The 17,862-nt window shown below is 42.0% G+C and overlaps 1 protein-coding gene across 1 annotated transcript in view; it reads left to right on the forward strand.

Moving 5' to 3' along the window:
* The window catches only part of GAREM1 (GRB2 associated regulator of MAPK1 subtype 1), a 101,749-nt gene extending 84,309 nt beyond the window's left edge, over window positions 1–17,440 (forward strand). Inside the window, exons 7-9 of the mRNA XM_029959378.1 lie at window positions 2,059–3,240; window positions 8,310–8,476; window positions 11,886–17,440. Of these exons, the coding sequence (XP_029815238.1) occupies window positions 2,059–3,240; window positions 8,310–8,476; window positions 11,886–12,798 (2,262 nt within the window). The 3' untranslated portion in view covers window positions 12,799–17,440. The remainder of the gene's footprint in view (window positions 1–2,058; window positions 3,241–8,309; window positions 8,477–11,885) is intronic.
* Window positions 17,441–17,862: the final 422 nt, after the last annotated feature.

Consider the following 17,862-nt stretch of genomic DNA (forward strand, 5'->3'; position numbering starts at 1 on the left):
AGAAGTCTGAAAAACAGACTTCTTTAATTCAGAATAATTTTATCTTTAAACATGCCTGTTGAGTCTAAAAGTCCATTTGCTATTTGGCTGGTTGAAATGGATGCCAGTAATAAGTAGCTGCTTTGCGATACCTTCATTGTGAAGCTTGGCCATTCAGTTGCCTCTGTGGTTTCACATCTGACCCACCATTTCCTTCTGCAGTGGCTTGTTTGTTTGTGAATCCCCAGGGAATCGCAAGTTGACCAAGCAGGAGCTCCCATGGTTGTAGGTTGTGACACCTTCCTCGCTCCAGATGGTGTCCCAGAAGAAGTGAGAAAATGTTGTAATCGTACCGTATTGAGTGAAAACGTCTGACAGTGTAGCTGGCATTGTCAAAGCAGACATTTGTGTGAACTTGTCAATGCTACAAACCAATACCCTTAGAGAACGTGCCCTCTCAGAAAGAGAACAGGGGATCTCACAGTGCATGCACAGAGCCCTGTGCTTCCTCAGCCCTTATCAGGGCTACACAGCTGCAGCTCAAATACAGCCTTCTGTGCAGGGTTTTGAGGAGAAACAAGCAATGAGCATCACACTGGCGTTATCAGCAAAAAAAAAAACTCAAGTGCTTTTCTTTCGTGTTGTGGTGTTTCAAAATGCTGTCAGGCCAGTGGTGCAAACTGTGAATGAGTATTACGTACTATAAATCCTAGTAGTTTCCTGGATTAGACCAATTACTATTTGTTTAGATAATTCAGGGCTTGAATGACTTCCGTTCCGGAAATCCCAAGCCTGAAGTGCTAAGGCAGCACACCTCTCCTGAGCTGCCTGCAATTGTTCTGAGAGGCTTGTGGAAGATAATCACAGTTCTACAAATACTCTCACAAGAGGAAACATTATTCACGTTGCTTGTCACTTATTAACGTACTGGAATTACAGCTTTGATTTCATGCAATGGCTATTGAGTGATGATACCATAGTTTGAAGCCTGAACTTTGAACTTCACACAGGTCCGTGCAGTCTTTAGAAGTTGCAGAGGTGAGGAAAGGATATACAATTTTAGGATATGTTTTCATTTGAAATTTTTTTAGTATGTTCAGTATTCTCAAATATAATGGTCTATAACAGACAAGTAGTTTTTATCTGATGCACCTTCCTTTATGAGTAGGTTGCTGCTGCTGCTACAGAAGAATTGGGTGGGTTCTGTTAGGTCCTTGAAAAGGGCTTTTCATGTTAAACCAGTGAAATATGAAGCAGAGCAATCTTGTCTATAAAGAGTTATTTCAGTCTTAAGGAAATAACTTCAGGAACAAATGAGCCTTGGACATCTGTTTTGTCTTTTTTTTTTTCCCCTGGTGCAATTTCCATACTAGACCAACTCACACATGGCTGTGCATATGTTGTTTAATCTCTTAAATTGCAATTATGATCAAAAAATGAGGAAGGAAGTCTATGACTAGGAGAGCAAAGCAAAGGGGGAGTTAGGCATATGGGATAGACCAATATTCTTCACTTCTCCTTCAGGGAATAGATGTCATCTGTCATTCCCTCTAGCCTGGAAAAGATTATAACAAAAGGATATGCTTCATCTGTAATGATGAGATCACCTTTTCTTCTCCTCAGGGAGCTGAAGATGGTAAAAGAAGTTTGTTTCCCTCAAGAGCCTGGCAAATAAGTTCTAACAAACAACAAAAACAAGGGTGCAGGGAAAAGATACCCAAGGGAATCCAGACATGGTCTGTCATAGCTGTATGACACAAGCGGCTATTTGAATTGCTGGGATATGTGGATTTGTCCTTTCTTTAAAAAGTGGTGGTGGTTGTTCTCATGCCTTCTTTGGCAGTTTCAAGTGGCTATTTCCTCTCAAGTAAGATGCAGGAACGTGCAGAACAATAAAAAAAGGTTATCTAGCTGAGCTTCAGGTTAAACACCTTGCACTTGACCAGTCAGCTGTTCAAATAGAGTTACTTCATTTCTCCCCAGTGCATGGTCTTGTAAGTTCAGTCTCAGTAGATTTGATAAGATTTGAAGTATTGTCTTCAGTGGGGGAAAACCAAGTTTTTTGTTATTATTTTGCAGGTGGCTTCAGGTGAATGCAATGAAGACACTGAAGTTTACAACATTACCCTTAGTACTGGGGATGAGCTTACTTTAATGGGGCAAGCAGAAATCCTTTATGCAAAGTCTTCTAAGGAGAAGTCACGACTTAACACCATCTTCAAAAGAATCGGAAAACTTAATTCAATTAGTAAACTAGGCAGAGGCAAAATGCCCTGCCTCATCTGCATGAACCACAGGACCAATGAGAGCATCAGTCTCCCTTTCCAGTGTAAGGGCAAGTTTAGCACCCGCAGCCCACTGGAGGTGCAGATGCAAGAAGGTGAGCACACAATTCGCAATATAGTGGAAAAGACCAGGCTGCCCGTTAATGTGACTGTGCCTAGTCCTACACCAAGGAACCCTTATGACCTGCATTTTATCCGCGAAGGGCACAGGTACAAGTTTGTCAACATTCAGACCAAGACTGTAGTGGTTTGTTGTGTGCTTCGTGGAAACAAAATTATTCCCATGCATTTTCCTTTGCACTTGACACTTCCGAAGTTTATTCTACCTGACAGTTTGGTGAAGGGGGAGCTGTGGCACGAGTCCCTCATCCAGCACTGGTTTAATATATGCCAGGAACAGTTTGACATAGATGAGTATTCCCGTGCCGTGCGAGATGTGAAAACTGACTGGAACGAAGACTGCAAGAGCCCGAAGAAGAGCCGATGCACAGGGCACAGCCACGTGCCAAACTCCCTCAGCTACGCGCGGGATGAGCTCACACAGTCCTTCCACCGGCTTTCAGTGTGTGTCTATGGAAACAACTTGCATGGGAATAGTGAGGTGAATCTCCATGGCTGCAGGGACTTGTGTAATGAGTGGGCCCTGTTCTCTCATGATGCTCTTCAGTACCAGGAGTCTGGTGACAGTGGCAGCGATTACCTTTTCCCCGAAGTTAGCGAAGAATCAATGTTTCTGCCTACAAAACCAGAACTTCCTTACGAAGAGCTCTGGTTGGACCAAGGGTCTGGAAAGGGTTGTGACCAGCCTCTCTCTTGCTCACTAAGTGAGAAGAACAAATGTGACAACTACAGAGGAGGGTCTTTCCGATCGAAGTGTGGTACTGCGTCTCTTCCTGTGCCTGCAACTGTCGGAGCAACCACAAAGTCTTCAGATGTTTCCCTACCTCCACCTCCAGTGCCTCCCAAATCAGAAGCAGTAAGTCAGGATTATTTACGTTAGTTTGTTTCTTTTTTTAGATGGTGAAGAGTTTGCTTGGAGATATTTTTAGGCAAGACTTGGTAAAGGGGGGAAGGGCACATTCAGGGCAAGGATATGGTGAGACCTTGCAACATGTGCAACTTCAGTGGGCTTCCTACATGTGTAAGTTATGTCTTAAAAATTACCAGAGTATATTTAATATTACTGATCTAGTAGCTTAGCCTGAGACTTTCAGGTGATATTTATTGAGTTTTTTTCCTCACACAAACAAGGTCTAAGAATTGCTGAGTCACTTCCTTCTCTTGCTTTCCACATCATCTCTCCATGTGGTCTCCATGTTTTCTCATGTTTTCTATGGCTAAAGTGTGTGGTCATGACTCCACTCAGAACTGCCTCAGATGACCTTAGTGCGTGCATCTTCAATTAACAGGCCCTGATAATGAGGACAGCTAGAATTTTTATGGATTTGAAGTGTTTGTTAATGAGAGCTTGTCTTCTCTGAGTCTATGTCAGATTTTGAAGACTGTTAAGCGTCATTCTTCTCAAGGGAACTTTATCAAACCAGACCTGAACTATTTGCTCTATACTGCTTATTGAAAGAAAATGTGTTTAAATAGGAACTCTGCAGAATTGATAAACGAGCCTTCTAGAGGACTCAGTCTTAAACAGAGCATGTTTCCTGGCCTAGAGTTTCTAATGAAAACTCATGGGAGAAATCACTTTTCCAAACCTGAAATGTCATGGAGTCTTAAGAGGTGGAAGTACGAATATGTTTTAACAGGAGTTTATGTGGACTGGCTGCAGAATCCACCCATCACGTGGTATCTTGACTTAGTCCTAAAAATTAGGGTTTTTTTTTAAAAAACAAGGAAAAAAATACTCCCCCAGGAAAGGGTGTCTAAGAGTCTTTAGCAAAATGTAAATGATATATACTTATATAACATGAATCCTGTCAGATATCATTATTTCACAAATTCGTTATGCAGGGTTTTTTCTGGAATTAAAAAAAAATATAATTCTACTTGCAAACCCTATGGTAATTTAAAGACCATGACTGTACAGTAAACTAAGACTAATTTGAGACCAAACTGCAGCAAACCGTGGTGATCCCATACCTTTCTGGCCTTTCCATCATGAGTCAGGTGACAATCTGGTTGAAAACTAAGTTGCATTTGTTCATGCTGGGTTAGCCTGCAGCAGATTGCCATCAGGATTCCTCTTGGCCAGGCTCTGCTTCTGCTGGAGAGGTGCAGCAAGGAGAGGGGGGGAGGTCACCATGAAGGCATGAAATACCCAACTGCAACCCTTGCAGTGTGCCACCAAAACTTCCCTGAAAAGCAGATGCAGCCACTTCAGCAGCCAGGAAAGTCAAGACATTGTGTCTTCTTAGCAAAAAGTGTTTACGTGCAGTGTCTAAGTGCAGGGAACCCAAGAGCACTTCCTGGCTTCTGAGGTCAGGTATGCACTGACACTTTGTCCAGACTCTTGGACAAGTTCCCAGCAGCACCATATTGGGACGAGACTCCCTGGCAGCCTACACTGATGTTAACTGGTGTGGGGCTGGTCCCACCCTCCTCCTCCTCTTTTCCCAGCCACATGGTCCTGGCTTCTCTTTTGTGGTGGCTCTGGCACTCCTGTGTTTGGGCAGGCAGCCAGGTCTGGATCTGGAAAATGATTAGTTTCCTGCTAATTTCTGTGAGCTGAACTGCTTCAGCACAGGGTCAAAGGAGTGCTGGAGCCAGCACTGGGGAGTGGGTGGTGGGGGAGGAAGGCAGCCCTTCTGACATGGGGGTGACTGCCTGGATCACCCTGAGGAATGAGTGTCTTGTGTCTTGCCTGAGGCGTGGACAGTGGGGTGCTGGGAGAGCTGTGAAACACCTGCACAGCATTCATGTGGACCCTCATATCTGGGGAATCCTCATGGCATAGTGACTCCCTTTTGGAGGCAGCAGGGTGACATTTGGGATAGATGTGTATGTTGCCTTTTAAAGTTATTTTGGAAAGTGTGCAATTTTGCCATGTGGATCTTACATTACTGAGGTAATGTGTGAATGCTGTCAGCAATTTTAGTATTGCTTTCTAGCCATAGTGGAGAAATAATTTCTGCTAAAGATATTAAGTTGCATTTAGAGGTGGACAGGGGGTGTAACCCCATTAAAAATAAAACAAAATTAAACCCCTACATTTCCATAGATCATAATAATTTAGGCTTACTTTTATGGCTTCCTGGAACACCTTTAGAATGACTATCAGTGACCTACTGAATTCACCCGTGGGCTAGGGCCAAGGAGATGTTTGCATGGTTTCCATGTAGGTATTTATAGAGTAAGTAGATCTTAGGAGCTGCTGATGAACATGTGGTTTAGTCATCACTGCCTCTAGAATGATATTCCATAGTGTTTCTGTGTAAAGGTTGGCTGGCAATTGTATTTTTGCATGCACTAAATTTAAAATGTGTGTCCAGGAGCTGTTTGCAGGAGAGAAAAGGACATCTGGGTATTTCAGAAGCTGTTGTGATTTTCTTCTCTCCAGCAGGATGAAGCATTCTGATATTTCATGTGTATTTTCTAAATACCTTCCAGAAAATCCAAGTAAGGTGAAAGCAGAAGGTAGGAGAGGAGGAAATGACCTCTGAATTAAGGCCTGTAAAATAGTAATTGCTTCAGTCCCCAAACACTAATTTGCATAAAATCAGAGGCTGTTTTCCTGCTTGACATAAAGCACGTCCCCAGTGGAGTGTGCCGGAAGTTCAGGTTCCTGTGGGCAAGGAGCACTGGACTGCTCTGTGTTGCGCTTGCGGTCATGCTGGTGACAGGATGGGTTTTATCCTGCCAGCCTCTGAAGTGGTCACTGAGACAAGTACCTGTGATGCCCAGATTCAGGAGTGACGCCCCAGGGCCCAGGGAGTGCAGGCAGGGCTTGGGCTGACAGCAAAGAAAAGGAGCAGAGATCTTAAAATCAGCATAGAACCTCATGCCATCAGAAAGGGATCACCATTCCCAGGTCACAGGAAGGAGGGTTGAAGCATGGGAAAGCTCAGACTCAGTGTTGAGTAGGTGTCTCAGGTTGTGCAGTGCAAATGTGTTTTATCTGTATCTGACAGCTGTATGGCATCCAGTGCTTCCGGGACAAGGAGCATTCCCTACTAAGAGCAGCAGCCATTGAGGTGATGGTCATGTTGCACCGTGGCTGTTCCACTCATCTCCCACATTTATTTCACTGCTGTTCTCTTGGACCTAGAGAGGATAACTCTTCTCCTAAACTTTCCCTTGCTCTTATCGGTTTCACCTGCGAAATCTCTCCTTTTTATTCCCCTGCTGGGTTTCCTGGGGTTTTTCACAGGCAGCTGCAATTGTGGTCTTGTGACAGGGACCAACTGGGACTGCAAACCAGTATTATTTATGGCCTTGTTCTCATCTGCAATCTAGGTCAGCAGGGGAGTTTGGCATAGTTTGTTATGCCAGCACCTTTGAATGCCAGCAGTCTTCCCAGGAAAGAATCCCTTTAACCCTTTGACCATCTGCTGTGCTCAAAGAGCTCCAGTGAATGGTCTCTCTAGTCCCATGGATATATATTCAATAGCATGCAGTATTAACTTTGCCTAGTTTGACTTGGGTGGGAAAGAAAGTCCTCAGGCATCCTTGGGGCACAGCACTAAAATGGTTGAAGAGTTTTATGTCTGAATTCAATAATAAACATGAATAAAATTGATTCTTCTTTTTTTCTCTTTTCCTTGAAAGAGCAAATAAGAACCCTTAGAACAAGATTTATTTCAGTGTTTTATGCTGTTGGGCATTTCCTGTAATTTTGACTTGTTTTGAATTAGGGAAAAAATGTACTACAGTGTCCTAGTCCCCAATTTTCCATTTCACAAAAGTACTAAAAGGGTTGTCGCATTTTGAAAGCACTGAAATTGATTGCAAAAGGTTCCACATTTATTTTGTTGTTAAATAAATTAAATCACTTTAATTGCTAATTACGTGTTGCAGAACTGCTAAGATAACTTTTAGTTCTGCAGCGTTGTAAAATGTAAAAATAAACTGTAACTTTCAACCACAGAAATAATTTCCCTTTTCTGATGCATCTAAGACTTTTTCAGACAAGGAGAACATAGAGGTCTCTTCATGCCCAGGGGCAGGTGAGTCATCAAAAATCCTACCTGGCAGCCTAATTCCCAGTAGCCCTGCTCACCTCTAGCCCTACTAAATAAAGTTGCTCTCTGAAATATGTCCTGATGAGATTAAGTTCTTAATTCCATAATTTTTTCTGTGGGGATGGATCTTGACATTTTGCTCCTACCTAGGCAGACCAAACTAAATGTCAGGTAAGCAGTGCTACACTTGTGTGTTTTAAGCTGTAAGGTTGTCTGGCTGCACAAAGTAAATGTGTTGGTTGGGGGCATTATTTGAACAGGCTCTTCTGCCTACACTTTTCCACTTCTACATTTTGTACAATCTTATCCTGGACTGCTTTGACAGCCACAGAAGGACTGAAGCTTCAAGTTTGAATCCCAGCAGCTGCTAATATACATGTACTATTCCTGAAGGGGGGAGGCTGGGAATTGTCCTAGAGCTGGGTAGCTGAGTATCACTGGTGAAGTCAGGAAACATTGAAATCTGCTGAGGTCTTTTCATTACATAAGCTTGGTTTATTACATTTTAGTAAATAATACTAATGAAGTTTTGGTCTAATGAATTGCTCCTTACAAAATGTATAATATCAGGAACTGTCTCTCTGATTTGCTATATTACTGGAATGTTCTTTTACATTGTTTCATAGTTGGTACTTTTTAAATGAGTGGATATCAAACTACTGAAATGCACCCTAAAAAAGATTGGTAGTAGCTCTGCTAGTGGCAAAGTGTTCTTTTGGACTTCTTTGACGGGTACATACTGTTGCAATTATAGATGCTTTTTCATTTTTCTCTTCTCCCTTTTTTAATTATTTCCTTTCAAAGAACAAGGCAGAACCACATGTGTTTCGTCTGATTGAGACTGCTGCCTGTTGACTGCTGACTGTTACCCAGATTGTCTTGCTGTTTACTTACAGGTTCTTCTTTTGTACAGGTAAAAGAGGAATGCAGACTCCTGAATGCTCCCCCGGTCCCACCACGGAGTTCAAAGCCGTCCTCCACCAGTCCTTCCATCCCTCCTCGTACAGTCAAACCTGCACGACAGCAGACCCGCTCTCCCAGCCCTACTCTGTCCTACTACTCTTCAGGACTGCACAACATGTATGTGTTAGATCTGTGAGAGCACTGTACTGGCACTTTTTGAGGAAGTTAATTTAGCAGTAGTCTTTTTGAAGGCACTCATTGCTAAGGCACGGTACCGTGTCGGACTCGCCGACTTGTAAAATGGGCTAACCTGTCAAGTTATTTTTAAAAATTCAAAGGGAAACAAAGCTCCAGCAGAAACTATGTTTTACTAGGTAGGACATAGCAATTTATATTAAATACCTGCACATATTGGTATAGATAATATCACTCTTAAGTGACACAGGCTGTCTAAATGGAAAATCCTGCATTGTTCTGTATGGTTCTTGAAAGGCTTGAGTCTTGAAATCAGACCATCTCGAAACTAGTGTTTTGGGTGTGATTTCAGCGCTACATGCATGCAGTGCAGCCAGCTCTGATAAGCAGGGACACAAAAAGAGTGTGGTAATCCAGAAATGTGTTGTGCCAACTATATATGAACCTACAGGGTGGGTGTGATGTAGGACAGAGAGGCCAGCAGACACCAGACACCACTGAGTGCAAAGTGAGGTGTACCAGAAGGGGGCCAGATGACTTCCAGATCAAACACACTTCAGCACTAACCTAACCCACAAACTGGAAAATCCGCTCAGGCTAGTTGAAAGTTGACAGTAAATTCTGAATTATGTGGCTGCATAGCTTTTCCAACAATGCAGTGTTCGTCCTTTGGCTTTAGAAAATGTGTCTAACTTCTGAAGCCTCACCTCCTTTTTGCCTTGGATGTCTTGTTACTATTATTTTTGGTACCACTTCAGTGACAAAATCATCTGAAAAACCACTGAAATCGTTTCAGCCTGGATGCAATTGGTATAATATCTTGTGCTGGAATTAGCTTTCTAAGCCATACTGCACATTTGCAGCTTAGTGTTGTGTATCTGGCAGTGATCACTCTAGATCAAGGCTGCCTGCTTATTTTTATGAAAGCCTATTGGGTAGTTCTGTCAAGGTCTAGTCCACAGGAGGCTCAGTATAAGACCTCCCAGCGTTTGGGGCCCACTAAATGCTGCTTACTCACTTTGTAGCTAAGAATACATCTACCTTCCAAGAAACCAGGAAAAGAGAAGTGAAGTTTCTCAGGAAGACAGGAGGTTGTAGTGAGGTGGGAGTCAGTCTCTTCTCCCACGTAACAAGCAGGAGGACAAGAGGAAACGGCCTCAAGTTGCACCAGGAGAGGTTTATATTCCATATTAGGAAAAATTTCTTCACAGAAAGGTCTGTCAAGCATTAGAATAGGCTGCCTAAGAAAGTGTTGGAGTCACCATCCCCGGAGGTATTTAAAAGACATGCAGATGTGGCACCTCGGGACATGATTTAGTGGTGGAGTTGGCAGTATTGGGTTAATGGTTGGACTCAGTGATCTTAGAGGTCCTTTCTAACCTAACCAATTCTGTGATTCAGTGATTTGCCTTGAACTTCATAGTATTTGCATGGAATCCATCTCCAGATTGGGTCCAGACCAGATGTCTTCATTTTGGTAAAATGGACCTGGTGCTGCAGAGGAAGCTACTAGAAAGTTAGCAATGTGTGGAGTAACCAGATTACTGGTGAAGTTCTTTGCCATTTATATCAACGATCTTATTTTCTGGATTGTGAAGGGTTGCAGCCAATATTTTAAACACAAATAAAGAACAGCATGATTTGTCCTTATCTGTCTATAAAAATGCCTCATATCTGGCTTCAGCTATATTTGGGGTTTCTCTTAAATCCTTTGGCAGTGAGTCCCAGAGAATTAATTGTGGTGACGGACTAATAAGGAAACACTTTGAAAATGTTATTTTGTCAGTTTTCGGTAATTCTGTTAATCTTTTAAGTCATTAAATGTTGCCAGTTCTAATATTGAATTAGACAACAGAAACAGCATCAGTTGATATAATTTGTCTATACAGTTAGTTGTTGACACCACCTCACTGACTGATTCCTCTGAATTGGGCAGCCTGATGGCTTGGTTTGTGAAAAATGATTTCCACTGTGTATGTTACACCATTTGGTCTTTAAGCAGCCAGAAATGATCAGTTGATGGTGTATCCTTGTTGAGGGGAGAAAAAAACCACATCTCTGCTATTGTAAATGTGCAGCTGCTTTACCTGGCAGACTTGTATTAGTGACATAACAGGAAAAAAGCTTGAAAGGCATGGAGTGGAGACGGAGGGATGGTTAGATAGAGGGAAACTGCATCTATTGGGGCTGATATTTTCCAGTGATATAGATTAGAGCTGCTTTTACACATCTGCACTTTGTGTTTGACCTGGGCAAGTCCAGGTTGCCTTCCTCTCTTGACTCACTGTAAGCACACAGGGAAGTAATTTTGTGTCAATTCATTCAAAACTATGCTGGTTTTTTGAAAGCTGCTACAGTTCTCAAGCAGTTTTCACTGAGCTGTCATGGCATGACTATTGAGTTTCTTTCTTGAGTAGTTGGTTTTCAGGAGACAGAGGTGAGTAATTAAAACATTTTTTTTCAACTGTTGGTTTCCATCTGTTGTGTTGAGTAAGGATTTATAAGTCTACTAATTGTTTTTCCAGTGTTCTCGCTTAGTTGGCCAAAATTCCAAAGATCACACAATCTTTCAGACTTTCTTTTAGAAAGTGGCATAAAAGCAGCAAACATTTGCTTTCAAGAACAGGTTGTGTGCTTTTGTTGGCATCTGTGTCTCATGGAAACACCTGGCTATAAACCATCAGTTCCCTCAGACAAGCTGAGCTTAGTTCACCACCTGGAAGTAGGTCAGGGTAACTTTCTTTAGGTGCCTTTGAAGAGCATATATTTCTTGTCAAAGCTTTTTAAAGATATGGACACACAAACAAGTTACTGTAGGGTAAGCTTAAAGCCTGATACTTCAACACATGCAGCTAAGTCTGCCTACCCTTCCAGGTAAAACTCTGCCTTTGGCAGTAAGCATTAACTTACTCTGTGTCTGCGCACTGGTGCACATGGTCTAGTACAATGGTGACCTGCTCTGATATGAGCTTTTGCATACCATGACACATCTGTAGTATAAAAATAAAAAATACTGGATTAGAATGTCTTCTAGTATAGGTGAAGCTGTTTCTTATCCATGGTGATATCCCTCAGGAATTCAACAGTGAAAAACTGAGTATTTGTGAGATGACACAGAGCTGAATTGAGACGTCTACTTTTTAACAAGCTTGAAAAACCAAGACATGAGGCTTTTGGGTATATCAGCATCTCGTCAGGCTTGTAGAAGGGGTAAAAGAACTATCGATGCATTAATTCAGATGTGTTAATTCAAATATGAAAAGCTCTGCCAAAGGAAAGAAGATTCTTTCCTTGTGACAGTCATCCTCTGACTCTGTCAGATGATTTATGAGTTTATTCAAATGCTGCATTTTTTCATACTAACAACATCCTTTCTGCTTTGTTCCTTAAGTAATGTCACAGAGAGCGACCACACCAACCCAACTGAGAGCACACCTGTTTCCTGCTACCCTTGTAACATGATGAAAACTGAATCCAAAGAACCTGAGAGCATGATGCCTTTGGGAAGCCCCTCAGCTGATGCTCTGCCTTCGAGGTTATCTTGGCCAAACCATTTTTCAGGAACTGCTGAAGCCCTGAATAGGAGTGATTTCCTGCTCGATCCAAGCAGGAGCTACAGTTACCCCAGACAGAAGACTCCAGGTACGCCAAAGAGAAACTGTCCAGCACCTTTGACTTTTGATTTCGATGGGTGTGAGCTGCCAGCAGGGTGCTCCCCACTGACTCCAGCAGAGTTCACAAACACCATCTCTAGCTGTCCAAAGTCAGCAAGTTACTCTCTAGACTGCACTGATGAGAAGACTCTGGGAGTCAGCAACACAAAACAGAGCCACTCGTGCCCTGCCTTACCTCCTCGGGCACCGAAGTCAAGTGAAGATAAAACAGTTACAGACATGTGTCCCTTACCACTGAAAATAGATGGTGCCGAGGAGGAGTCAAAAACTGGCTCTCCAGACCTCTTGGAAGATCAGTATCTGGTTAAAAAGGGCATGCAGGATGCGTTCTCTGTGTCTTATCCCTTCTCATCTCCACTCCACCTCCAGTTGGCGCCAAGATCTTGTGGGGATGGCTCTCCCTGGCAGCCACCCACAGACCTTTCTGGACTCTCAATAGAGGAAGTGTCTAAATCGTTGAGGTTCATTGGTCTGTCTGAAGATGTCATATCATTTTTTGTTACAGAGAAGATTGATGGCAATTTACTGGTTCAGCTTACAGAAGAAATCCTATCAGAAGACTTCAAGCTAAGCAAATTGCAGGTTAAGAAAATACTACAGTTCATTAATGGCTGGCGGCCCAAGATGTGATGCTGACTAGTTATTAGTGAAACTGTACGAGGTGTGCTCAATACACTTCAGCTAATACATCACTTCCTGTTTTTTGCACTAAAAATTCTTCCTGTAAATAGTAGTAGACAAATTCTTACTATGCAGATAAACATTTTTGAGTGGTGAATGGATTTTTTTTCCTATGTCAATAATAAAGGTAGAGAATCTGCAGGGGTGTGCCTTGTGCATCCCTCAACATTCAACAGCTGCTAAAAACTGGACACTAAGGGAACTTTTACTCCATAGTCTGTTAAGACTTAGTCGTATTTATTACTGAACAATTTGATGCTGAAAGACACACACCAATCCAGTTTACAGTTTTGTGTTAACTGCAAAAAAAATGTATTTCTTACAGGATTATTTCTGTTCAAATAATATTTGGCAACATGCTGTGACTTTTCTTCTGTTTCTGTTAACAAAAAGCATGTTCAGATATACAAAAACATTGATTTTGACACTACATCTGAAAATGTTAAGAACTGCTGTGAAGTGCCACTAATACACTATTCTTGCAGCATTATTTTTATTAACAATATCTTCCTGACTATCTGTAACATGGATGCATTTTCCATGTTACTTTGAGCAAAAAGAGTTAAATGTTTTTAAAACAAGAGTCAGCTCGTTGCCCAGAGGGGAGGGAGAAGGGGGATTTTCTACTGAGCCACGCTGCCCTGGCCAATTAAAAGTTTATGACCTGTAGATTTCAAAAGTTGCTTTTGTAGTCGGATGACTGGAGTAAATAGCATGACTTCTGGTTGTGCAGCTTTCTCATGGGAAAGGCAGTTCAGTGCACAGATCTTTTCTCAGCAGATCCTGCCTGCAGCAGTAGCCTGCTAGCAGAGCCCTCGCTGTGGTGAAAGGTAGCAACCCCCTATGTTTCCTCTGCTGCTGTTATGATCATGTGAAAACTCACTCAGTCTGCTGTCCTATTGCTGAGGTCGGATCTGTGTGGGAAGGTGATAGTGCTCCTGTAGCATGCCTTTGAACTAAAGCATTAGTGAGGTGGGAGGAGGGATCAGAAACACAGCATGGCTGGAGAATGGGCTAAGTGAAGTTTTGGGCCATGCCACGGGAAATGTTTGTCATGTTGTCAGTTCACCTGTCTGGTTTGCAGTGGGTGTCAAATGGGAGGGACTGTAGTATCAAAGGATGGGCTAATTCAGTTGCCCAGCTGCAAAAACTCACTGCAGTAGATATCACATGGAAGTAGCAGTTTAAAGGGAGCACAGGGATGGTAAGGGGCATTAGTCTGCCCCTGGAAATCTCTCAAATTTAACTGCTCAGAAGGCTAGAAGTAGGATTAGGTTTTGATAGTCCTTTGCAGATTTCTTGTAGTTGGCAGAGCTCTCTGAAATATGTCTAAATAACCCCGAGATCCCCTGCCTTTGTAGACTGGATTCAAGGAATTGTGGAGGTCCTCAGGAAACAATCTGTGCTGTCCCTTCTCAACAACTGTGCGTGTCCAGGATCCTCAGGTGATCAGAGCCAGGGATGCTAGAGCAACTTCACCTTTACTTGCTGCTGAGCAGAGCCCTGGTCAGAGGGATACCATCACTTGCCTTTTTTTTTGATGTACAAGAAAAAGAAAAAAGATCTTTCCATTGTAGGGCACATAGTGCGAGCATCAAGAGAAAATACAGAGCAGGAACAAAAATAGGAGACTAATTTTCCCTGTTTTCTCAACCATGGTGACTCATTAAAAAGAATTTATTTGCAAATAGCGTTTTTTGTAGTTGAGGCAAATTTCATGTCGTATCTCCATGCCAAAGCCAAGATGCATTATTTGTCTTGCAATAATGCAAACCACCAGTTCCCAACCAGGGAACAAAGCCTGATTGTTGTGGGTACTAGAAAGCCAACAAATATCCCAATAGAAAAACCTCAGGAGTTCATAATCCTACTCTTTTTTGTAATGTATTGACTTTTAGCAACAGATCGATAGCTTTCTCTGGATGCTTTTGAATTAGCATCCTAAAATATTCTAGCTGCAAGTAATACTAAATCCAATTAAATACTGTTCAGATATATATGCTTGTTGGTAGACACATGGAAGTTGAAATCAATTGCCTTTTTATCCTCACTGTGTCAAATGAGTGTTCAAATTTAAAAGGGCCAAATCTTAAATGTCAGGTACTTTTCATGTTTTGCTTGGCTTGTTAACTCCAGGTAAAAAAACCTAAAATATCTCAAAGAGAAAAAAAAAAAAAGATTGTAGTCTTGGTAATATTAACATTAAATACTGCAAACACCCCCCAGGATAGTAACATCCCTGAGAAAATAGTGATGTTTGACTATGGATGGACACCTATTCTGTTATCTTTGCTTACCTACTTGGAGTGGTTATTCTTGCCAACAGCCTGGTGGAATTTGCATTCATGACTGTGCTGCATTAACATTGTATATGCATAGACCAAAATGCAACTGGCCACTGAAAGGCCCAGAAATGTGCATTGGTTGCAGAAGCAGAGGCTGTGTGCAGAAGTACAGCTAGAACCTCTAACTGCAAACTTGCTACTGATGTCCTTCCATTTGTCTTGTTCTGGCTTGGCAATGCTTACTTATTGTTATGCATCACGTGTTAGCATTTAAACTTTTCTTTTGCCCTTAGCCACTCATCACCTTAATTTTTCAAGCCCTTTTGGGGGATTTAACTGTTCCTAACCTTTGTGTTCTGTGAATTGTATGACTGCAGTGTCAATGTACCTGCTGTGATGCCCAGGCTGGACTGAAGTATCTGCTCTGGTGAAATCAGTAGAGTGATGAGCAAACTGGGCAGCTGGAGTGTGATGGCTTGACCTTTTGATCCTGCATTATGGAAAGGGGTACCTTTTGATAGGAAGCCAGGCTATGGTAACTCCCAAGCACAGCTCAGAGGTCAGCTAATGTGGAAAAGCAGTCTGGTTTTGGAGGATAATGGAGTTCAACCATGTTGATGGGAGTTGTGTTGATTGTCCTTGGGACCTGACAGAAAGTCTGGCCCATTTTGTCTGCTAACAGAGATGTAGCCATTGAGTTCAGACAACACACGTGTGCCAGAGTGGACCTAAAATCTCATCGTTTTTTGAGGTAGTCTACTAAAATAGGCCAGTCCTAACCTTGAATTTCTCTCCTCGGATTAAATAAATGTAAGGTCTTTGGTGCTTATTTGGTTATCAGTGTCTGAGCTGTATGTTATCCTTGGGGTTTTTGTATGTCTGAGGTTTTGGTAGCAAAAAATCTGACATGTCATTCTGTATGGAGCTGTCTCTTCCTTGCACCAGGGAACACGTCCTTTCTATGCAACAATCATGTGGAGGCACAAGAACTGATGCTGCCTTCAGCGGTGAAAGCTCGATTCTAGCATGGAGGCTTTTCTGGAGGTGGACACAGAATTGGGCAGGGGAGGGATGAAGAGGAAAACTTGAGGGGAAATGCTGGTTTCCTTTAAATACTCATTGTGCCTAGGATTAAGAATCTTTGTATTGCTGCCTGCCTGGCTAACCAAAGCTGTATTGAAAGCAACTCAAAGTGCATATTTGCGTTCTTATTCTTGCTGTATTGTAAAAATCGCCTACAGCTAGAAACTTAGACAGAAAACATTTGGTCCATCCAAATTTAGAAGGTCAATGTATTTTGAAGTGTTCTTTGCAGCTAGAAGCAAGGGTTTGAAGTAACTGTGTATTACACAAGGGTTTTTCTAATACAACAGTTTTACTTGCCACTTTAATGGACTTCACAACAACAGCTTCAAGGGAAACAGCATAAATAGTGAAGCTGTCTCAAAAGGCACTGTGTTTCAAACCTGTCTATAAATAATTGACGTGTTTTCTCCTATGTTTTCGTCTTGAATCAACTCCCTGATTGTCCTCCCAGTAAATAAATTGTGCTGGCCCCAGCTACTTGTGTGCTGCCCAGCGTGGTGCCTCCCTGCAACACAGGTCAGCAAAGTCCTGCCTGCTGGCCAGGTGAGGTGTACACCATGCTACTTAAAAGCCAAACACCAGCCCTGTGTGAGAGGACTAGGGCTTAGCCCAGCTCTCCTGGCTCCTCTTTTTCTCTCTCTGAAGTTGCAAGGTTCCCTTATACAAGCCAGAAGGTACAGATGAAATCTTAATCAGCATGAGGGGATCATCCTTTTTATTTGCTGTATTAGGGATGGCAGGGCAATGGGGAAATGCAGGCCCCTTGTTGAGACCTAGCAATAAATGACTCTTCGTTTTGTTATATTTTAAACTCCTAATAGTCCAGGAGTTGTTCATACTTTACCATTTTTTTGCATAACAACCAAATTTTCAGTGTGAAAATCTGCAGAGTGATTCTCTTGACTTGGACAATCTTCTGAATTATATTAAAAATATGTTAGTTCTTAGCTCTTTAGATTCACTTTGGATATGTCAAAAAAGTAACACTTTGGGAAAAAAAAAGAGAAAGCCCCAAAACTCTGGCTTAGTACATTTCCGTTATAAAACGAGGCATGGTTTTTGTGGAATTCTGTGCTGTTTTGGGCTTTTGTGTAAAAGGCTGAAGGCAAATTATTATTTAAACCAGGTGCAAATAAATATCCCTGTAATGTATATGAACAAATTTAAACCGCGTATTGTAAGTATATAAACTGTATATTAAAGACACTATTTTCATGATATTTTGAATGTGTACAGAATTTGTTGTACTAAGTTTGTTGGGTTGCATGAATTATATAAAAGGGTTGGTTTTCACTTAGTAATTTCACTGACTTATCCTCTTGCTTATCTCAATATAATTTGGAAATAAGCACTTCTTAGACAGTGAATTCACGAAGTAAGATTGGGATAATTGAGAGGAGCAGTCAGGCTTTTCCATTTAACCTCTCCAGACACATTACTTTTCCCTGTCTTGTAATTTCACTTGCTTCCCTTCAGCAAGAGTATTGAGCTGTGTTTCCCTGAAGAGTTTGTTGCCAGACAGCTTGCCTGTCTCTAGCAGACGTTCACCTAAAATATTATTTTCCCAAGCCCTATTATCTCTGTTTTGGAGAAAAGTATTCAATTATAATCTGGATATGCTTTTAAGTGCAGGACCATGCAC

The sequence above is a fragment of the Manacus vitellinus genome, unplaced genomic scaffold, assembly GCF_001715985.3.
Source record: "Manacus vitellinus isolate BGI_N305 unplaced genomic scaffold, ASM171598v3 scaffold_1_pilon, whole genome shotgun sequence".
Classification (NCBI taxonomy): domain Eukaryota; kingdom Metazoa; phylum Chordata; class Aves; order Passeriformes; family Pipridae; genus Manacus; species Manacus vitellinus.